General features: G+C 37.7%; 2 protein-coding genes across 2 annotated transcripts; one reads left to right on the plus strand and one right to left on the minus strand.

Annotated features, from left to right (window-relative positions):
* Positions 1-164: 164 nt before the first annotated feature.
* Positions 165-10,444, minus strand: LOC115439866 (zinc finger protein 84). Its single transcript, XM_030163907.2, has 10 exons — positions 9,905-10,444; positions 6,681-7,941; positions 5,614-5,838; positions 4,868-5,034; positions 4,264-4,423; positions 3,793-3,986; positions 3,447-3,547; positions 3,105-3,215; positions 2,597-2,751; positions 165-2,265 (listed from the first exon to the last, which is right to left on the minus strand). Exons 1-10 carry the CDS (start codon positions 10,264-10,266, stop codon positions 1,795-1,797), a joined length of 3,207 nt encoding a protein of 1,068 aa, XP_030019767.1. The 5' UTR covers positions 10,267-10,444; the 3' UTR covers positions 165-1,794.
* A 571-nt stretch (positions 10,445-11,015) lies between these two features.
* LOC115439835 (arginine-glutamic acid dipeptide repeats protein) lies at positions 11,016-19,169 on the plus strand. The gene has a single exon (XM_030163851.1). The coding sequence runs from the start codon at positions 11,394-11,396 to the stop codon at positions 16,893-16,895; it is 5,502 nt and encodes a 1,833-aa protein (XP_030019711.1). The 5' UTR covers positions 11,016-11,393; the 3' UTR covers positions 16,896-19,169.
* The last annotated feature ends 223 nt before the right edge of the window (positions 19,170-19,392 follow it).

The raw sequence follows: 19,392 nt of genomic DNA on the forward strand, positions 1-19,392 counted from the left end.
GCAACGGTCTGCGAGCTTATATTTCGTGCTTACTGAGTTTTTGAGTTACCTTGTGAAATAGCTAAATTATTGGGTAATCTGATTTTTTCCAAACTACGAAGATTTAATAATTTTAGTCTGAGGAAAAAATTTAGAAAAGATTGAGAAATAAAAACAAACTCAAATTAACTAATAGTCAATTGTTTATTAAATTTCTCTTAATGCTAAGTAAAATATGTGTAGAAATCAAAATATACATATTGCAAAGCCCTTGACCAAGGCTTGATTATCAAAATAATCAATCAGACAAACAGTACTGAATTTTCCTCACTATTCTTTCACCACTAAGCAGAGAAGCACATTACTTTGAAATTCAACATTTTCTAGCCTATTTATTACTACACAGCAAACTGAACTACACATTACTTATCTCTAAACTATTCTATATTTATAATTCATAACGAATATTCATAAAACTAACGAATATAAAAACTTGAATCCAATATATTGAGGTAGCTGATGATTACTATTATAATGTTGGTATTGGCAAAAATATTCTTATATATTGCACGGCCATATTATAAACCACTAGGTAAATGTCATATGTTCCATGTACAGCCATCAACCTTTCAAGCAAGTCTCAAGCTAGTTGAATACTTCTACGTTTAGATACGCCGGAACCAACGACTCCATTCGTGGCCAACTTCAGGTAGTTAAAGTTTGTAGGTTGCTATAATGCTGTATATTGAACAAAAGCCATCATTATGGGGGATGATTACTTCATGACTATTATTGTTAACAAAATTGGACAGTTTTATTAAGATATTAGTTCTGTATCATTGAGGAAAAAATTTAAAGTAAACAAAGAATTCTGGTTTGATTATTTTTTGTTTAGATCTGATTCACGGAATGCATCAATCATTGAAATTAGGGTTTGTTTGTTTACTTTAATTCCTGCCTACCATACGTATGATGCCGTTTACTAAATATAATCTATAGTCAAAATTCTGTTTTAACATTATTTATTCTATATTTTAAGACTAAATACTTCTAGAAGTTACATATACTCAGATATCAGGAAGAAAAATTATTCTAGCTAATCAAAAATCTGCCCTATCTAACTACTATTAACAAAAATATACAAACAGACACATTCTATTAAAACTGTTGTCTCCCGCCATTTTCAATACAACAAAATATATGACTTAATAAAAAAAAATTACCTAAGTACTTTAATAAAGTCAAATATCATCTCATAAAAATTGGAGGTCACTATTGGGCTAGTCAAAGAAGTATATTGACTTATGTACTTACAAGTATCAAAATATCGATACATGTGAAAAAATATTGATACTGGGAAAATATCACGTAGGAAAGGGGATTCGAAAGATTTTTTGGGAAATCAATGCAAATAATAAATTAGTAAACAAATTAAAGGCTTTGTTTACTGCCAAAAAATCGATGCCTAGTACTGAGACGACTCGTTATTACAGAACCGATAGTTTTTGGTATCGATATCGATAAGATATCGGCATAAGTATTCGCAAACGGTTAAACAACGAAAACACATCGTAAAATTACATATTCTCAGTTACATTATAATTTTTACGACAAGTTTTATATTCAAGTTTCAAGGGCTTTATATAGCAATCCGTTCATTTCACGTAAAAAGTATTTACAATATAAGGCCAAACAATAAGCACGACTACCGTTTATATTATTTCTAAAAACTTGAAAAAAATTATTGAAGATCGAATCAAATTAAATGTTTTGCGAACGCATTTGGATTTAAGATATCGGTCCATTACGGTTATTTTAAATAATGTACTCAGAACTCTCGTCATCCATTGGTTCAATTTTAACACTGACAAAGTCCGTAGGCTCAAGTTCCTCATTCCCCTCACTATCATCCACTTCTTGCTTTATAGGTTTAGGCGGCTTCTTAGGTTCAACAGTACTTTCATTAGTAGTTTCTTCAGTAACCTCTTCAGGTGGTTCCTTTTCAGGCGGTTTTTCTTCAACAGGCTTTTCTTCAGGCTTTTTAGTTAGATCTAGACCCGTATTTAAGTTCACAAAGTTACGGAATAGCATTTGTTTCATCACTTTCTTCGGAGGGCCGAATATGTTCGTCATTAGTTCTTCGTCAAGTCCTAACTCACATTCTCTAGGGTCTAGTCTATTATAGAAATCTCTTATGTTAATCTCATTGCCTTTCAGGCCATGTCGTCTACGTAGGTGTTTGACTATAGATTTCCTTGCCGAGTAGCCTTTTGGACAAATTTGACACTGAAAAAAAAATAGTTTAGAAATGAGGAGTAATAGTACAACCACAATAATATGATCAGCACTATGGCTATTAGGTAGACCATAAAATAACTTTAATGTCACTAAATTTATTGAAGAAGACAGCTCACAATATGAAACAATTAATAAACATGGATTTTTAAAATAAAGTAAGTTTAGGCTGAGAATGGTAATGAGTAATCATTAGCATTTTTTCGTCTTTACAATAATTATAAAACGAGGAACAGAGCTATGATTTTTCAAGACTTTTTTTTTTATTCCCAAAAAAACCATAATCGAAGTATCGATAGTTGTGACCGACTCTACCACTCACCTTATAAGTCTTCAATGGGCTATGAGTGACCACGTGGTGGCGTAGTCCGACGGCACTAGTTAATGACTTGCGACACAGCGGGCACGTGAAGTGTCCCTGCGTGTGCGACGTACGGAGATGCCGCAGCATGTACCGCTCGTCCTGATACTTGCGATCTGGTAACGGTAATGATATTATAGTATTTGTAATAATGATTCGGTGAGGGTAATGATTTTATACCCAACAAAAAAATATTTTTGTTTATGTTTAATTAATACATTTAGAACAAAAAAATCTCCCAAGTTATTAAAGATAAAAGGATGTGATCTAAAAGTAATATCATATATCAGTCTGCTGTATCAAGCTTCAAAATTCCTACAGTCAAAAGAAAATAAATTACCATCCATAGAATTTTCTTTTTATTATGTACTTATTTTAAAAACTACACCTACTTTATTTTAAATTGCTTCTATATTATTGGTAGAATATGAATTAATGCTTGGTGTTGTAGATTAAATAAAAAACTCACCACACAATGGGCATTTGACAGACTGTTTATTGAGTGTGTGTATTTTCATGTGTTCCCGTAATGAACAAGCGCTTGTAAATATTTTCGAACACACCGTACAGGTCTCCAAATCTGTGAAATAAAATATTATAAGTGATTATAATATAAAATTTAAGTTTAGAGTCGTCTATTTTGGTTAAAAAACTATGGTACAAATCATAATCGTATACACTTGATTTATTTTATTTTAATATTAATTTATAGGAAAGAGGCTAATACATTTACATTTCTTTCAAGGTATGTCACAATCAAAAAAATATAGATTCGATTTCAAATGCATTTTTTTGTGTACATTATACTTACTTTCTCCAGTATGTTTTCTAATATGATATGTGAGTTTTGATTTCTGCACGAACGTTTGGCCGCAGTACATACAGCCGTACGACTGTGTTTTGGAATGAGTCCTGTAAGATATACATGTCTTATACGACCACTAGTACGCAAAGGTAGATTTTTATGATATCCGAAATTGTCGAAATACGTCAGTATAGTACAAAATTACAAACAGAATAATAGAAGATTCGTATATTTCAGTATAAAAAAAACCGCCATTATTAAACTATATATCCGCATTCGACTTGCTAATTTGTCATGAAACCATATGATGTTCGATATTAACCTCGCGCTGGGATTATTATGTCAAAGTTACCTAGCGTGCGACGTGCAAGCCCCCTTATCCGCAAAGGTGCGTTCGCAGTGCGGGCAGGCGTAGGGCCGCTCGCCGGTGTGGCGCCGCTCGTGCCGCAGCATGTTGGAGCGCTGCACGAACCGCATGGGACAGTACGAGCACGCGTGCCGCGGACCCTCGTGGATCAGCAAGTGCTCGCGGAACGAGTCTTTTTTCTGCACATAATATAATTTCATGCGGATATATCCGCCACTTTTTCGATTTCGCTTTATGCATCAACTACCACCGGTAACACTATGTACTGATTGCAATCATGTTGCGTCGATTTAAGAGGATTTTTGCTCAAAATAGCATCGATAACAGAAGAATGTATTGTGATAAAAAACACAGCTTTATAACTACAATAATTAGGTAAAATAACATTCTTCATACATCTACTAAGTAATATTTTTTACTTCAAATAATGTAAAAAATATAACAAATTATACATACAGCAAACACTTTCTTGCAGAAGTTGCAAGTGTAGCTCTGCTTATTCGGCAAGTGCTCCTGCTTGTGCATGTACAGCGAGGACTTGTACTGGAACGACTTGCCGCACTCGTTACACTCGAACGGATGCTGCCCGGGGTGGCGAATCAAGTAGTGAAGTTTTCTACCAACAAGATATTATTTAACTCTTTAAAATTATAGTGTGAAGACTTGAGTAGAACCAAATTTTATTTTAAAAATACCCACAGAAATTGTTTTTCTGATAATAACACCCTGTAGATATGTATGTACCTCTTCTACATGAGTGGCAAGGCTTGACTGGATTAGTAGTAACCGCTGTACCATCTTTGGATACATTAATAGCAATTAAACTGAACTGAACGAAACGTGCAGGCGTTGTGAACATTTTCAAATATAAGGAAGAAACGCTGTGTAACTTCCACTCTTACGCCACTAAAAGCAGCTTCTCACAAGCGACGTAACAACTACCTTAAATCGACCGATCAGAATAAAGTTTGACATGTTTACAAATAAGTTATTTTAATTGGTTAATTCTTACATCAATAGTTAATTAACAGTAGTTTATACGAATTAACTGTTTACCTACCTTTCATCAGCAGTATTGAGCGCTGCTCTACATATCTTGCATTTGAACTTGCCGGGCCCGTGCACCTGCGCCATGTGAGCGCTTAAAGCTCTAGAGCTGCGGAACTCGCGAGTGCAGATCGGGCAGCTCACAGCACCGTCTAGACGCGACGACGGCTTGTGGATCGTCTGGTGTATGATTATTTTATCTTTATTATTATTACATGCTAGTCCGGGAAGAGCACACTGATAACAACCACATGCATTGCAGTCCAAATATAATTATGCAGATTATATGACAAAGAGATACAATGCGTCTTACACGGTAGCTAGAATATTGCCGACTTCCCTGAATGAACTGTCGGAGATATCATCACTATGGTGGGTTCTTCATAATGAAAATCCAGTTTTCAATAGAACAAAGCGCATTATATATCCTCTCAAAAAACATTACCATCCGGGACTTAAACAAGCTCTATGGGATCTATAAGTCCGCTGGATGGTAATGATTTGGCTATAATGTGAAGCCTTTACACATATTCCGTTGTACAATTTCTAATTTTTTCTCTGGATCATCATGAACATAAAATACTGGTTGTCTGACTCATATCTTATACATTTTTTTATCTTTTAATTAATAATTATGATAAATCATTGATTGGACAGGCTCACTTTCATGATATAAAAATAGAACTTAATTGATGGACCATTATCAGCACAAAAAAAGTATTGATACAAACCAATTACTATCATAATCTGTTAGCATACCTTCAAATGTATCTTGAATGATTTCCTCTGACTAAGCGGCTTATACTTGCACGGATGAAGGGAGCAGAATACTTTTCTTGCCTCAGGGTGGTTGCCGTCGAAGTGATTTCGCATTTCGTGTATGTCCATTAGCACAAGGCAGCAGAGAGTGCACTTATACAGGTACATAGGGAATGACTCCTTGTTCGTGTTGTGCTCAGCAAAGTAATGGTAGATGTACCATATCTGGAAATTATATTTTAAGTCAATAAGAAAGTTTAGTATATTCTGTAAGAATGGGAGTTCATATTTTTTCATCAACATATTACTATAATGTACAAATTACTAACAGAGATTTAGCTGTGAGGTTTTTTTACGATTCATGAATAATCTATATATATAAAAATCAATTGCTGTTCGTTAGTCTCGCTAAAACTCGAGAACGGCTGAACCGATTTGGCTAATTTTGGTTTTGAATTATTTGTGGAAGTCCAGGGATGGATTAAACGGTGACGAACATAAATAATAAATAACGGAAAATACTAAAAACGACAATCTAAGTTTTCAATACAAAATGTTCCTAGCCATGAAACATTTGATGTCTTTTGTCTTTTTAGAAATAAAGAATTGGCCTGGCTGTCACATATATATAGGTGCGTTCAGAAATTTGTCTGTTTCATAATTGTAATATGAGATCCGATTTCTTTGGTTTATTTTGTTCAAATACAAAACATTTCAGAAATAAATAAAGTGTAAAAGTGTTAGTAGGTTCTCAAAAATAGAAAATAAATAAATAAATTTCAAAACTATTATTAAAATCTATCATCAATTTGTCAGTGCGTGAGAACTTTATTTATTGTTATTGTCGCAAAATGCCACAGAGAAGATGACTTAGATAGTCGAAGTTAATCAAATGTGCGACAAGCTACCGCACGCGTAAACCGTACTCTCGACTAGCGAGAGACAGATAATGATAACATACGTATTGTATGGCAAAATTGTGTTTCACAATAAATAATAATAATAAATGTATGTAGGTGATACGAAGTTCACCGGGTCATCTAGTAGTAAAATAAATTTATTGGTACCTTATCACTGAAGATTTCATTACAGCTCTCGCATTTATAAAACTCCTCCTTATGTTTATTAAAATGCACTTTGACTTGATGTATTTCCCTATCAGTCTCATTCCAGAAGAGTGTTGGGCAATATTGACATTTAAAGCCTAAATGTGGACTGAAACAGTTATCCATTTGTATCAAGTCCCAATGCGTAGTCAAATGGATCCTTGCTCCTTCCCGATCATCAAACTCTTTATCACAGAACTGGCATATCCAAAGATCCTCAAAATTACCTAATTCTTGATTAGTGTGAGAGTCCAGTTCATTCTGAGTATCGAAAGTCGAAGTACACACTCTACAAGAATATATTGGCAAGCATTTCACACTGTGCATCTTTGACATATGAGATGTGTATTCTTGAGAAGTTTCTGATGTCGATTTACATAAAGGGCAGTCGGTAGGCTTCTCTGTAACAGTTTTTTCGTAAACAATATTGGAAACTTTCGGCACCACATTCATGTTTATCTCATTGGTTAACATCTTAACATAATCAAAATAGCATTTCTGTATCATTACCATTTCCATGAGTGTGACATCAAAATCTTCATCACCTTTGTATGTTTTGGATATGTCATCTTCGTTTTCATTCTCATTTTCCATTTCATTTTCTTCACATTTCATAATATCCACTTCACATCTCAATTCACGTAAAGGTTCAGGGGTGACTATTTCCTCTTTAACTTCTGGAATTATTGCAGATTCGTCTTTGATGGCTTGCCCTACATCTTTACCTTCAGGTGTATTCTCGATATCGAGGTAACCGCATTTTGTCTGGGTCTTTAACTGGTTTTCCACAAACTCAGCACTAACATCAGCTCCACAAACTAAGAATGGTGAGTCCTTCCCTGATATAATTCTAGTGAAGCATTTTAATGTGAAATGATGATAGCCCATGTAATGATTAAAGAACATGCGAGTCAAGTTATTTGTTTTAGAGCACAAAAAGCATTGAAATTTCGTACAACCTTCGAATTCCAATTCCCAAAGTACTTCATCATCTTTAGTGCTGACATTGGTGACATTATGTTTTTGGAAGAGATGTGTGTTGTACTGATCATCATCTGATACACGGAAATGGCAGAGACGACAATGGACTAGGTTGTGAGCGCTACTCAAGTGCTGACGTAAAGCATTTTCTGTGTGAAAGTTTTCTACACACTGAGAACATGGCCATGGAGTGTGGAACTTTATATGTTCCCACCATGCTTCCCTGTCTGGTACAAAATATCTGGAAAGAATTCCTAAATTAGTTATTATGGCAGAAGAGATTGTAATTACTGGCAGCATGGGTTCTTGCAGGGACGAACTTAAAGGAGACGGGCGAAACTTCATAGAACCTTGGGCTTGGTGTTACAGACATGATTTATGCATTATTTTATAGGAATAATCGAACCATTTCTAAATTAGAAAAAAAATCTGTCTCTACAATGGGAGTAAATATAGCATAAAAAACACTTTTCTGTGAATAACTTCGTAAATACCTGATAGCATAAGATGTTCACAGCACCTAATCATTGTCCATTGGATTGCCATATTGACTAATGAATAGCTGGCTTAGATAATAACCAGAATTAAAATTGTCGCATGAGACCGATGAAAACCGATATAAGGATACTTATCGCAAGATGAAACTAAGTGTAGGTTGCATATCTTCTTTTATTTACTCATTTATGGAATCAGGAGTTTATACTGTTTTTATACTAATTATTGAAAGAACTATTTCGTTTTCAAGTGGACGAATTCCTGTAGTGTTACAACGCCATGTAGCTATGCCACAATTAACACAATGGTGTTGATGCTACTTCTCGAAATTCCGTAGAACAAGCAAAATCAGTTGAACAAGCAAGAAATTAAAGTCTGTTGTGGAATAAGTGTGTGTCCTTCACTAAAGCAGCAATTGTCAAAATATTCTCTAAAAGCCGTAGTGGTTATGATATCAAACCAAAAACATTCAGTTGTGCAGAAATACAGAAAGGGTATAACAATAATATACATTAATAATAGACAGCCTGATATTCCTGATACAGGAAGTCAGTAACCTATTCATAATAAAAAACATTTTATTTTTCCATTGTAATACAATCTTATATTTTCTAATGGCAGATATAAAAATAGAAGAAGAATATTGATAAATGTTTCATAAGTGTATGGTCAAGCGCAATTTCACCTGTCTCCTTTGAAGCCCCTACATGTCAAGAGAAAGTTTTATTTTGAAATGCCACCTGTGCTGCCCGGATAACTCAGCCCTGATGTCCCAACTATGCTACCCTTCTGTCTGTACTTGGATTTACTTATTATTATAAACTTTTTCATGGACATAGATATTTTCTTAAACAAATTATGTTTAACGAACAACAAAGGGGAATATGCACCTTCAACTGCATATGGCAATGTAGTTAAATGTTTTATGGTCATTTCGAGGATACATTTTAAAATTTATAAAAATAATACTCCAGCATCTTAGCTATATAAATATATGAAAAAAATGTTGCTCCTTTTTAAGGACATTGTGTGAGATAGTGCAAGGTTTGGTATTAAGTTCATATAGAGAAATCTTGCAGAAATTAAAATTTATTATATATTTAATGGTAAAATTACTAGCAGTGAACAGCCCCTAATTGAAATAAATAAGGTTTCTGTAGCTATACTCCGTTTATTTTACGAAGAGCTTTGACAGTTGACAATTATATGAATAATAGACATTGGAAATAATAATTGATAGAAAGTTAAAGTGATTTTATGCAGAATCGATATTGTTTTGAATAAAATTAGTCTTAGATTTTGACTTTTTATAGAAGTATAATTAATTACAAATTGATGATTCAAACAATTCTTGCAAGGAATGAATTGTTTCGCAGCTGTCAAAGCTCTTTGTAAAGCAACCAGAGTATAATGTCTTATCACTCAATTTTAAAATTCAATACAAACAAATATAGTAGAATTATCTCAGTAGTTAGATATTTTTTATGAGCCAAGTTATCAGTGATTTCACATAAATTGAAATTTTTTTAATATAAACTTAATTTATTCCATTACCTTAAGGTATTTTCTTTAAGCCACAAATCTATATACATTGCTCTAATTTCTAATTGCAACCACGAATATTGTTTATTTTGTCGTAAACCCTTCTAACCAATGATAATTACACGTATTTTTCCTAAAATAATAGTTATTGTATACATATTACTCACCGGCATATCCCGCAGAAATCCTTTTTGTGATTCAGAACATAATGAATGATTATTTTGGACCTATTAACGAACCAATCTGAGCAAAGCAAACAACTGTAGGGGCCATTAGGGTTAAGATCTTTTAAATACAACCATACATCCGATGGCCTCTCGACAACAGGCGGTGCGGCATTTCTAAGTCTACTCTGGAATTTTATTGTTACCGATAAACCTTTTGGGGGCAATAACTTCTTCTTTTTCTTTCTCTTAGGCTCTATAACAATATCTTTAGGTAACACAATTCCCGCGAATTTCTCAGGATTTAACTTTTTATTGGCCGCTAAGACGGCTAGCGGTTCATCGTCTGATTCGTCTGAAGTCATCTTTTGGAAATTCTGTACAGTATTTCACATGAAATTCGATACCTATTGCTAAACAAACACAAATTTCTAGGGCTTGATTTTCGATTATTGACAGTTGTTGATATTTTCTTTCACAGAGGCAAGAAACAACGCTTTACACAGCCAAATTTTGACAGTTTGTGTATTACGTGTGTGGGATATTCCAGAGTTACATTGTTCATACATAGAGCAATATCTCTAAATAAATTATCTGTTTCACTCCCGGTTACCGAAGAGTAGTTTTCAATATTATGCAGTAAGAAAAGAGATGGAGTTAACTCTATGCTAAATATATAAAGAGTAGCATTGTAATCGCCACGGAATGCGATCATTATGAATTTATCCCCTTTGTTCATTAAAATGTTTATAATTATACTTATAAGCTGTTTATGAATGTGATTAATGATTAGAAATTTATTAATTAAAAATGTAAAAAAATATTGGTTTTCATGTCGATGCATAGACAAAAGTTATTACGAAACGTTTCGTTTCACACAGTATATTATAGATTTCTTAAGTTAACCTTGCCCTTAAGTTTCCTTTTTTATGCAATCCTTAGATCCACTTGCATGAACTATGTCGCTTACGATTATTTACTTTACTGTAATGTGATTTCATTAAAAATAATATTTTTTAATTAATATTACACATTTTTCTAATGTGTGAACTGAAACACCATTGAGAAAATAATGTCGTGGCAGCCATTTTATAGATTAAAAAGTTGTCTATGGTGAGAACCAAAGAAAGGCGAAGCTAAACAAAAGGGTAGCATGTAGATAACATTTACTAAATTTTAAGTAAAATATGCTTAAATACTAACAATAAAGACTTATTTTTATGATAAAGTTAAGTGAATTATTAAGTTATAATGCTCGTGTACCATACAAGATCGTAAAATGAAGCACAATGCATCGTGTAATGGTGGCCATTAGAAGCAATAATTATGTATATTGGCATACTTACTTCATTACAAACCAACAAATTTACGCGTAAAGGAGTTGCTAAAACACATTTCCAATATTGTGACTAAACAATATGTAAACTTCCTGACAGTTTTTGATGTGTGAAGGAGTGAAAGAGCCAAGTGTAAATATTCCATTTTGTGAACCATGGCCCAAAATCAGGGGGAGGTTCAAGTGGGGACACCGAACCAACCCGTGAAGGATAAGGATATATATGCGTGTTTACCTGACATGCGGCCGAACGGGCCTTTGGGAGCTGATGAGCCGTGTCCCGGGGGCGAGGAATTGCGCTGGTTGCCTGCACAAGCAACTGACAGAGACCTGGTTATGTACTTACGGGCGGCGCGCTCGATGGCTGCGTTCGCTGGAATGTGTGACGGAGGCTCCCCCGACGACGGCTGTGTTGCCGCCAGTCGCGACGACACCACCATCAACGCGCTAGACGTCCTCCACGACTCGGGATACGACCCTGGTCGAGCGCTTCAAGCCCTAGTTAAGTGCCCAGTGCCTAAAGGAATAGAGAAAAAGTGGACTGAGGAAGAGACAAAACGTTTTGTTAAAGGTATCCGTCAGTTTGGTAAGAATTTCTTTAAAATAAAAAAGGACTTACTCCCTCACAAAGACACTGCTGAGTTAGTTGAGTTTTATTATTTGTGGAAGAAAACTCCTGGTGCTAGTAGTAATAGACCTCATAGGAGAAGAAGACAAGCATCATTGAGACGTGTGCGCAACACTAGAAATTCTAGGGCAGGTACTCCCAAAGAACAAACGCCTGAAGCTACACCTACAGTGCCAGAAACAAACGGTTCTAGGCCATCACCTAACCCTAAGGAGGCTGGAGAGATGAGTTCAGTGACTGAAGATGAAAATTCAGAGGAGGATAGTGATTCCAGAGATGCAGGTGATCTCGCTAAAGTTGATATTGGCAGAACAGAGAGTCCAGAAGATTCACCAAGTAGGATGAGAACTCGTAACAAATCAAAAGAGCAGACAACACCAAACGGGAAGAAAGGTCAAGACGAAAGTGACAATGATTCCAAAACTAAAACAAAACCAAACAAACCTAGTGTTCAAAGTACAAATAACAATGTCACGGAAAAAGTTTCATCACCACTTAGTAAAGATACCAAAAAGAAGGTGACAAACGGTAAAGTGGATGTGTCGAAAGTTAAGAAGCGTCTTCCAGATGACACCAAACCAGATGGTATTATGGATGGTGATGTACAAATGAAGAAGAAAAGGGCCGACAACCCTCCTGAGAGCCCTTCAGAGAGTCTCACTAATGATAGTTTCCCAGCAATGGATGAAACGGAAAGTGCTGAGCCGGAACCTGAAGCATGTGATTTTAGTTTTAATAAGAATGACAAAGAGAACACCGAGCAGAATAAAGAAGTTGAACCTGACCAACAACAAACACAGCAACAACCTGTCAAACTGACTGAAAGCCATGTCAAACCGGATAATAATTCAGAACCAGTTATCAAGACGGAAAAGGACCCTATACCTCCTTTGTTCAAAGTTGTCCCGGAGAAGGATGATCGTAGTGTATTAGATCTGAAAACAGACTCAAATGTACCTAAGACTACTGAAAATGAACCTAGACCATTAGCAATGACAAACACAATGTATCCCAAAACGGAACTTATTATTCCTAAGGTCACTCCAATGTCCACTGAACCCATGGAAAAGATTAAAATAAAGGAAGAAATTGACACTGAAGAACAGTCAATGAACTTGCAGAAAGAAGAATATCAGAAAGACCCTCTCTCACACAACTTTTCTGGCCATCCTGTTAGTCAACCAAACAAGCCGCTCAATTTGGAGAATACAAACTTTTTTGTGAAAGACAGTCACATATACAATCCTAAACTGGGACATAGCATCAAAATTGAAAGTGTTCCTAGCAATATTTTTAACCCGGTAAATATTGCTAAGGATAGCCCCATGATGAGAAGTTCCAAGGATTATCCTGGAGGTATGCCACCATTTTCTTATCCGGCTAATCTTAATTTCAGTAATGATCCAAATAAACATAATCCTCATATTAATCCCATGAAAACTGTTATTAAATTAGAACCAAGAGATGAATCAAATGAAATAAAAAATCAGAATACCCCAGAAATATTTACAGCAACAATATCAACATCTAGTAAAGTGGATTCTCCAAATGCTCCAAGGCTAGACTCATTACAAAGGATTAGTCCTTCACCTACCAATACCAGAGGTTCATCACCACCTCCCATGGAACATCCAACTACTACCAATACGGAGCCTATATCACCTGCAAATTCGCAAGAAAATAAAGAAACAGATGTTGAGGATAAACAACCAACAGATTTGAAGACCCAACCTATTACCAAATTGGATAATCAAAATAACAGTTTAAGGCCACCATCATTCTCTCACCCAGTGCGACCAGAGAACCTTGGCATTCGGTCAACCGAGCCACCTGTCACATCTGTCTCTGGACAAAACATGCCTCCACCAGTGCTTAGCCAACCATCAATTACAGGATTGTTACCTCCAGGACCTCTAATATCAGTGGGAAGTGGCTCAAACGTTGGACCATATGGTTTTATGCCTACATCTTTATATGGCCATCCTGGCCATCCAAGTCATCCTGGACTGGAAAAACCAGGGTCATTACCACCTCTTATGCAACAAGTGCCATCAACACATGGCCTTCCTGGCAGCAATTTGATACCACCATCATCCAATCAAAATGACCCATCTATGCCACAAGATTTAAAAATTAAGCAAGAAGTACCCGATAACATGCCTGCCAACCTTTCCACTCAATCTGTGACAGATCCCTTACAATCATTGAAAGAAGTGAAAGTGCCTGGATACCCTATAGGCAGCGCCATAGCACAACATTTAAATACAGAAAGAGACAGGGAGTCTATATCAAGTGTTGAAAACAATAGTAGACCCCCAAGTCAACCAACCAATGAGAACTCTAATATGCAAAGTGCATTCTTAGGACCAAGAATAGAAAGTATAAAGAAAGAACCAGACTTCTTGCATCAACATCACAGTATAGCTCCAGTGACAACGGCACAAGGCAGTGGTTCGGACTCTTCAAGCGCCGCACCGCCAGTCAAAAGCCCACACACACCCACTCCTATCAAAAGTCAACCGAGCCACAATGGAACTCCTGGTCATGGGCCACATCCTTCGTCCACTACATCTCCTTTCTCGAGGCATTTAACAAGTCCTTCCCAACAGCGGCAAGTGTCTGCTTCGCCCGTCCAGCATAACACTCCAGTGTCGCATTCAGCACTTAACTTGATGAATCCCACGCCTATATCCATACCCGCGACCATACCTGGACCCGTCATGCATTCGGGACAACAGCCCGGCCCACCGCCGCCGCATCCGTTCGCATCACCTCTTCATCACCCACATCATCCCCTATTACATCACCCTTCAATATTTCAATTGTCTGCAGCAGCAGCCGCGCACGCCATGCATCCATATTACCCACATCCGCATCCGGGTTATTCTATGCCTTATCCATATCCTTATGGACCTCTTCCGCAGCCCCACCCGATTCCTCCTATGCATCCGGCAGTCAGTACTCCCGGACGACACGATCCAGTGAAGCCTTCGACTATAGAATCGACGACGATGCTTAGCTCGCACCACAGTACCAGTTCTTCAGTCACAACAAGATCACTTAGAGAAATATCTGAAAGCAGTGAAGATCCACGAAATCCGAACGCAACGACCGAGAGACACCAACTCCATGAAACTACAATGACCCATCACCATTCAACGAGTCATCACAGCGCAGTGCACACAAGTACCGAGAAACAGCCGAGTCATGCTGGCGGAGGTACGAATCATACATTGTCTATTTCTCATTCCACATCGAGCAGTTCTTCCCAATCGATACAGCATAAAATTAATACGCAACAGAAGACCAGTGCACATTCGAGCTCACCACATCACCTGTCGGCTAGCGTGTCTCAGACGACGAGTAGCTCCTCCAGCGTAAATGTGACAAATAATCACACACACCATCATTCGCATCATTTGGCCCACCATCCGGAGAGACTCTCTCCTGCAGACTCTATGCTATTAAGACATCATCCCAAGATGCTCCCAGGAAATCCCAATCATTTAATGATACAGCCACCCTCGATGGGTCATCCAATGGGATTAGGTTTGCCTCCAGGACCGGGTCCCAGCCCAATGGAAAGTCTTCGATTGCACGCTCAAGCTGCAGCTGGGTTACAGGCTTCCCATCCAAGACCGGGATCTCCACATCAAATCCCACATGGGCATCCACACCTCCGTGGGCCGCCTAGACCAATACCAGAGGAAAATCCCGAACTGAAGTTAGAAACGCAGTCGCAACCGGAAGAGGAAGAAATACCCAGTCCTGCGCATATACCCCACGGCCCTAGCCCTGAACCGAAAATAGAAGATACTGAATGTCATAGATCTCAGTCTGCTATATTCCTTCGGCATTGGAACCGCGGTGATTACAATTCTTGTACACGAACGGATCTCATCTTCAAACCGGTACCAGAGTCAAAGCTTGCTCGCAAACGAGAGGAGCGACTTCGGAAACAGGCTGAGCGTGATAGAGAAGAGCGAGAGAAGATTGCACAACAAGCGCATAGAAAGATAGCTACACCGGAGAAACCGGAGACTAAGCCACCCTCTAGAGGTGCTATCGAGACAATATCGTCTCCGTACGATAGATTCCCACGGCCTCCCGGCTACCCGGAATCACCTGCACTAAGACAACTATCCGACTATGCGCGACCGCACTCTGGTTTCAGTCCGGGCAATTTGCCTCGACACTGCATCGACCCTATGCTGCAGTATCAGTTGAGTTCGATGTATGCGCCCGGCGCTCGCGAGAGACTAGAGCTCGAGCACTTAGAAAGAGAGAAAAGAGATCGTGAGATACGAGAACTGCGCGAGCGTGAACTAAACGATCGACTCAAAGAGGAACTACTTAAAAACAACGTTGGGCCTCGCGCCCTGGATCCACATTGGCTCGAAATGCATAGACGGTACGGCATGCCGCCACCACCGCCCCAAGGAGCGATTCCAGTACAATTCGGATTGTATCCGGGTGGACACGGCCCGGGTGCATTGTCACAGTTGGAGCGCGAGAGATTGGAACGGCTTGGAATACCACCGGCCGCGCCGGGTGGTCCGTCCGCGCCCGGCGGTGCGCCACCGCACCATGCGCACCACCCGCATCCGGTAGCAGCCGCGCAACTGGAGGCCGCGGAGCGACTCGCACTAGCAGCTGATCCCATGGTACGGCTGCAGATGGCTGGCATCAATCCGGAGTACCACGCGCACACACACGCGCATACGCATGCTCATTCCCACACACACCTGCACCTGCACCCTGGGCAGCAGGCGGCGGCGGCGGCACAGCAGGAAGCGCTGGGCCTGGGCCCCTATCGACCGCTGCCGCACCCTGACCTGCTTGGGCGGCCGTACGCTGAGCAGCTAGCGCAGCAGGCAGCAGCGCACGAGCAGTTACAACGCCAGTTACTATTAGAGCGGGAACGCGGGTTCCTGCACCCGGCGCACCACGAGGACTTCCTGCGCCAACAGCGCGAGCGCGAGCTGAAGGTGCGCGCCCTGGAGGAGGCGGCGCGAGCGTCGCGCCCGTAGTGCCAGCGCCCGGACCGCGCAGACCGTGCCGACTGTGACGTCATACTGGTGGACTAAAGTGCCGGTGAGATGCGTGCACCACCTCGATAACAATGTTCCCGGGAACTCTTAGAGGGCGGTTTTTTTACGTGTGACAATTTGTAATTTATAATATTTATGATACAATTTTAACTTAAATATCTTTAGTTCTTACAATATTTTTGCAGTTGCATGGTCAAATAGTACGCTTACTCTCCATGCTCAAATTTTATTTCTTACCTACTAGTCATAATTAAAATTATTTGTGAGGGAGGACGATGGGTCGCGACGTTTCCGTCGACTGCAGTTTTTCATTAAATTATAATTTACTTTAAAAGAAGTGCTATTCAGTCGCCACAGACATCTCACCAAGAGGTGACAAAATTGTACTTTAGCATTTAAAGTTTCATCTCTTCTTTAGTGTCAATATCATAAAAGATGTCAATGGCATAAAAGCTGAATATTTTGCATCATAGCAAATAAAAGGGTGCTGGTTAGCATTCACGTGAATGGACCACATTACTGTGGTAATTACGTTCAATGTAAACTACATTGCTTTTTATGTTCATAATATAAATTATATATTATAAATACTATAAGAGATTTTTAATTATAAGACAGAGTAGGGACTGTGACTTGCCTTTCTGACCGACTTGCCTTTTCATATTGTCCCATAACGACTTTCACGGTGAATAATTAGTAAGAAACTGTTATTCCTTTTTCTTTATCACATATAGAACTAACTTGTGTATTATATTTTTGCTCTCATAGAGAAATAATGTGGGGATTTAATTGTCTCTAATTGTACGTTATGCAGTCATTTTATGTAACCACACTTGCATATCAATTATGAGATTGTTTCTGCGTGAGAATATTGTTAGTAATTGATACGTTGCCTTCTAATATTGATATTGGCAAAATGCAATAATTTTCCTATACTAATATTAATTTAATTACACTAGAGGTGTAGAATTGTAGTTGGGAACGGTTAAATCGGTCATATGTTGAAATGTGATAGAATTTTATTGACTGCAGTTTTGTTAGTCTCTATTTGATTGTACGGTGTTCGTTCAAGTTATGACTGCTAATAATACACCTTGAGAAAATAATGCGAGTTTTATGTAATGAGCGAAAATAAACACCGTCCGATGACGAAGCGCGCGGTTCAAATGGCCGACATTATGCCACATACGTTGTTTATTTAGATCTCAGTTTTGTTTTATTACAGTTTCTCTTGATGTGTTTAAGATGTTGTAAGCTATATATTAGAGTTTATTTTTGAACGGATCGACTATCGACGCGTGATTACATTTCAGTGTTGTGCTAACAACATTGAGCAGTCGTAACTTACGAATCGTACTTTCATCGATCACTTCAATTTTTAATGTAGATTCACCGGCTTTGTGGAGTCCACGTTGCAACTATAAAGTGTTCAAATATTCAGAGACTTGTCAGCGGCTGCTGGCCGCCGACGTAGTTTCCAAGTTTAATTTGTAGTGCTATAATATATTTACGGATGAAATAAGAGCCTCTCTGTTGCCGTGCGCACATGCTCACACATTTTTCGTCTCTCTATTTAAAATATTTCGTTTTTATCCTTTTAAAGCATGGCTTAGCCTCGTACAGTCAACGAATAATCGTCTGCCATTAGGCTTCCTTTGAACGAAGAATGTTGAATGGCAAGACATGAAAAGTGTACATAAAACCATGAGTTTTAACGACATACTTTTAATTAAGATGGTTACATTTGATAACCTCATTTGTGATTGGCTGTAAGAGGCCAAGATGGCAGAAGGGCTATGTGAGATTAAAATTAATATTGTCAATAAATAAATCTATACAGAGACGTTGTATACATTTGAAATGAATTCTGTAATAATAATGGTTAAAATATTCTTGTAAAATGTAAGAGTTGTAATTTTGCCCAAATGTACACATTCAGTAATTCTATTGCACTATAATGTAATATAAAATCATTTTGTAACAAATAGACGGTTAGAATGGATTTAAAAGAGGTTATAGATTATTCTAGAATAATTCACAGTGTCGCTTGTTAGGGTGTTATGTTGGTAATGCCATAGTTACTTTCTGATATCTAAAGAAAAGAGAAAATGAGTATTATTTTTAGAGACAAATTATATCTTAATTAAGAGGTTGCGTGTCGATTAAATACTTCATTTATTTAGACAATAAGGTTAAATGGATGTCTTAGTGCTTTTGTGTAAATTTTTTTGAATAATATATGTGAAAAAATCACTTGTTTTGTTATTGTTCGCTTAATTATGCCCAAAATCCCATTAGTACATCGGTAGATAATGTTATAAGATAAACATAAATCAATATAAAGTATTTATCAATGTCACAATCTGTTATTTTTAAAATAGAGCAGTAATAAGATTAAATCTGAAAATAATCGACTTTTATCCAAGCGAATATTAAATACCACACGTGTTATATTGTGAAAAATAAACTTCTTATC

Source organism: Manduca sexta, chromosome 14 (assembly GCF_014839805.1).
Source record: "Manduca sexta isolate Smith_Timp_Sample1 chromosome 14, JHU_Msex_v1.0, whole genome shotgun sequence".
Lineage (NCBI taxonomy): Eukaryota > Metazoa > Arthropoda > Insecta > Lepidoptera > Sphingidae > Manduca > Manduca sexta.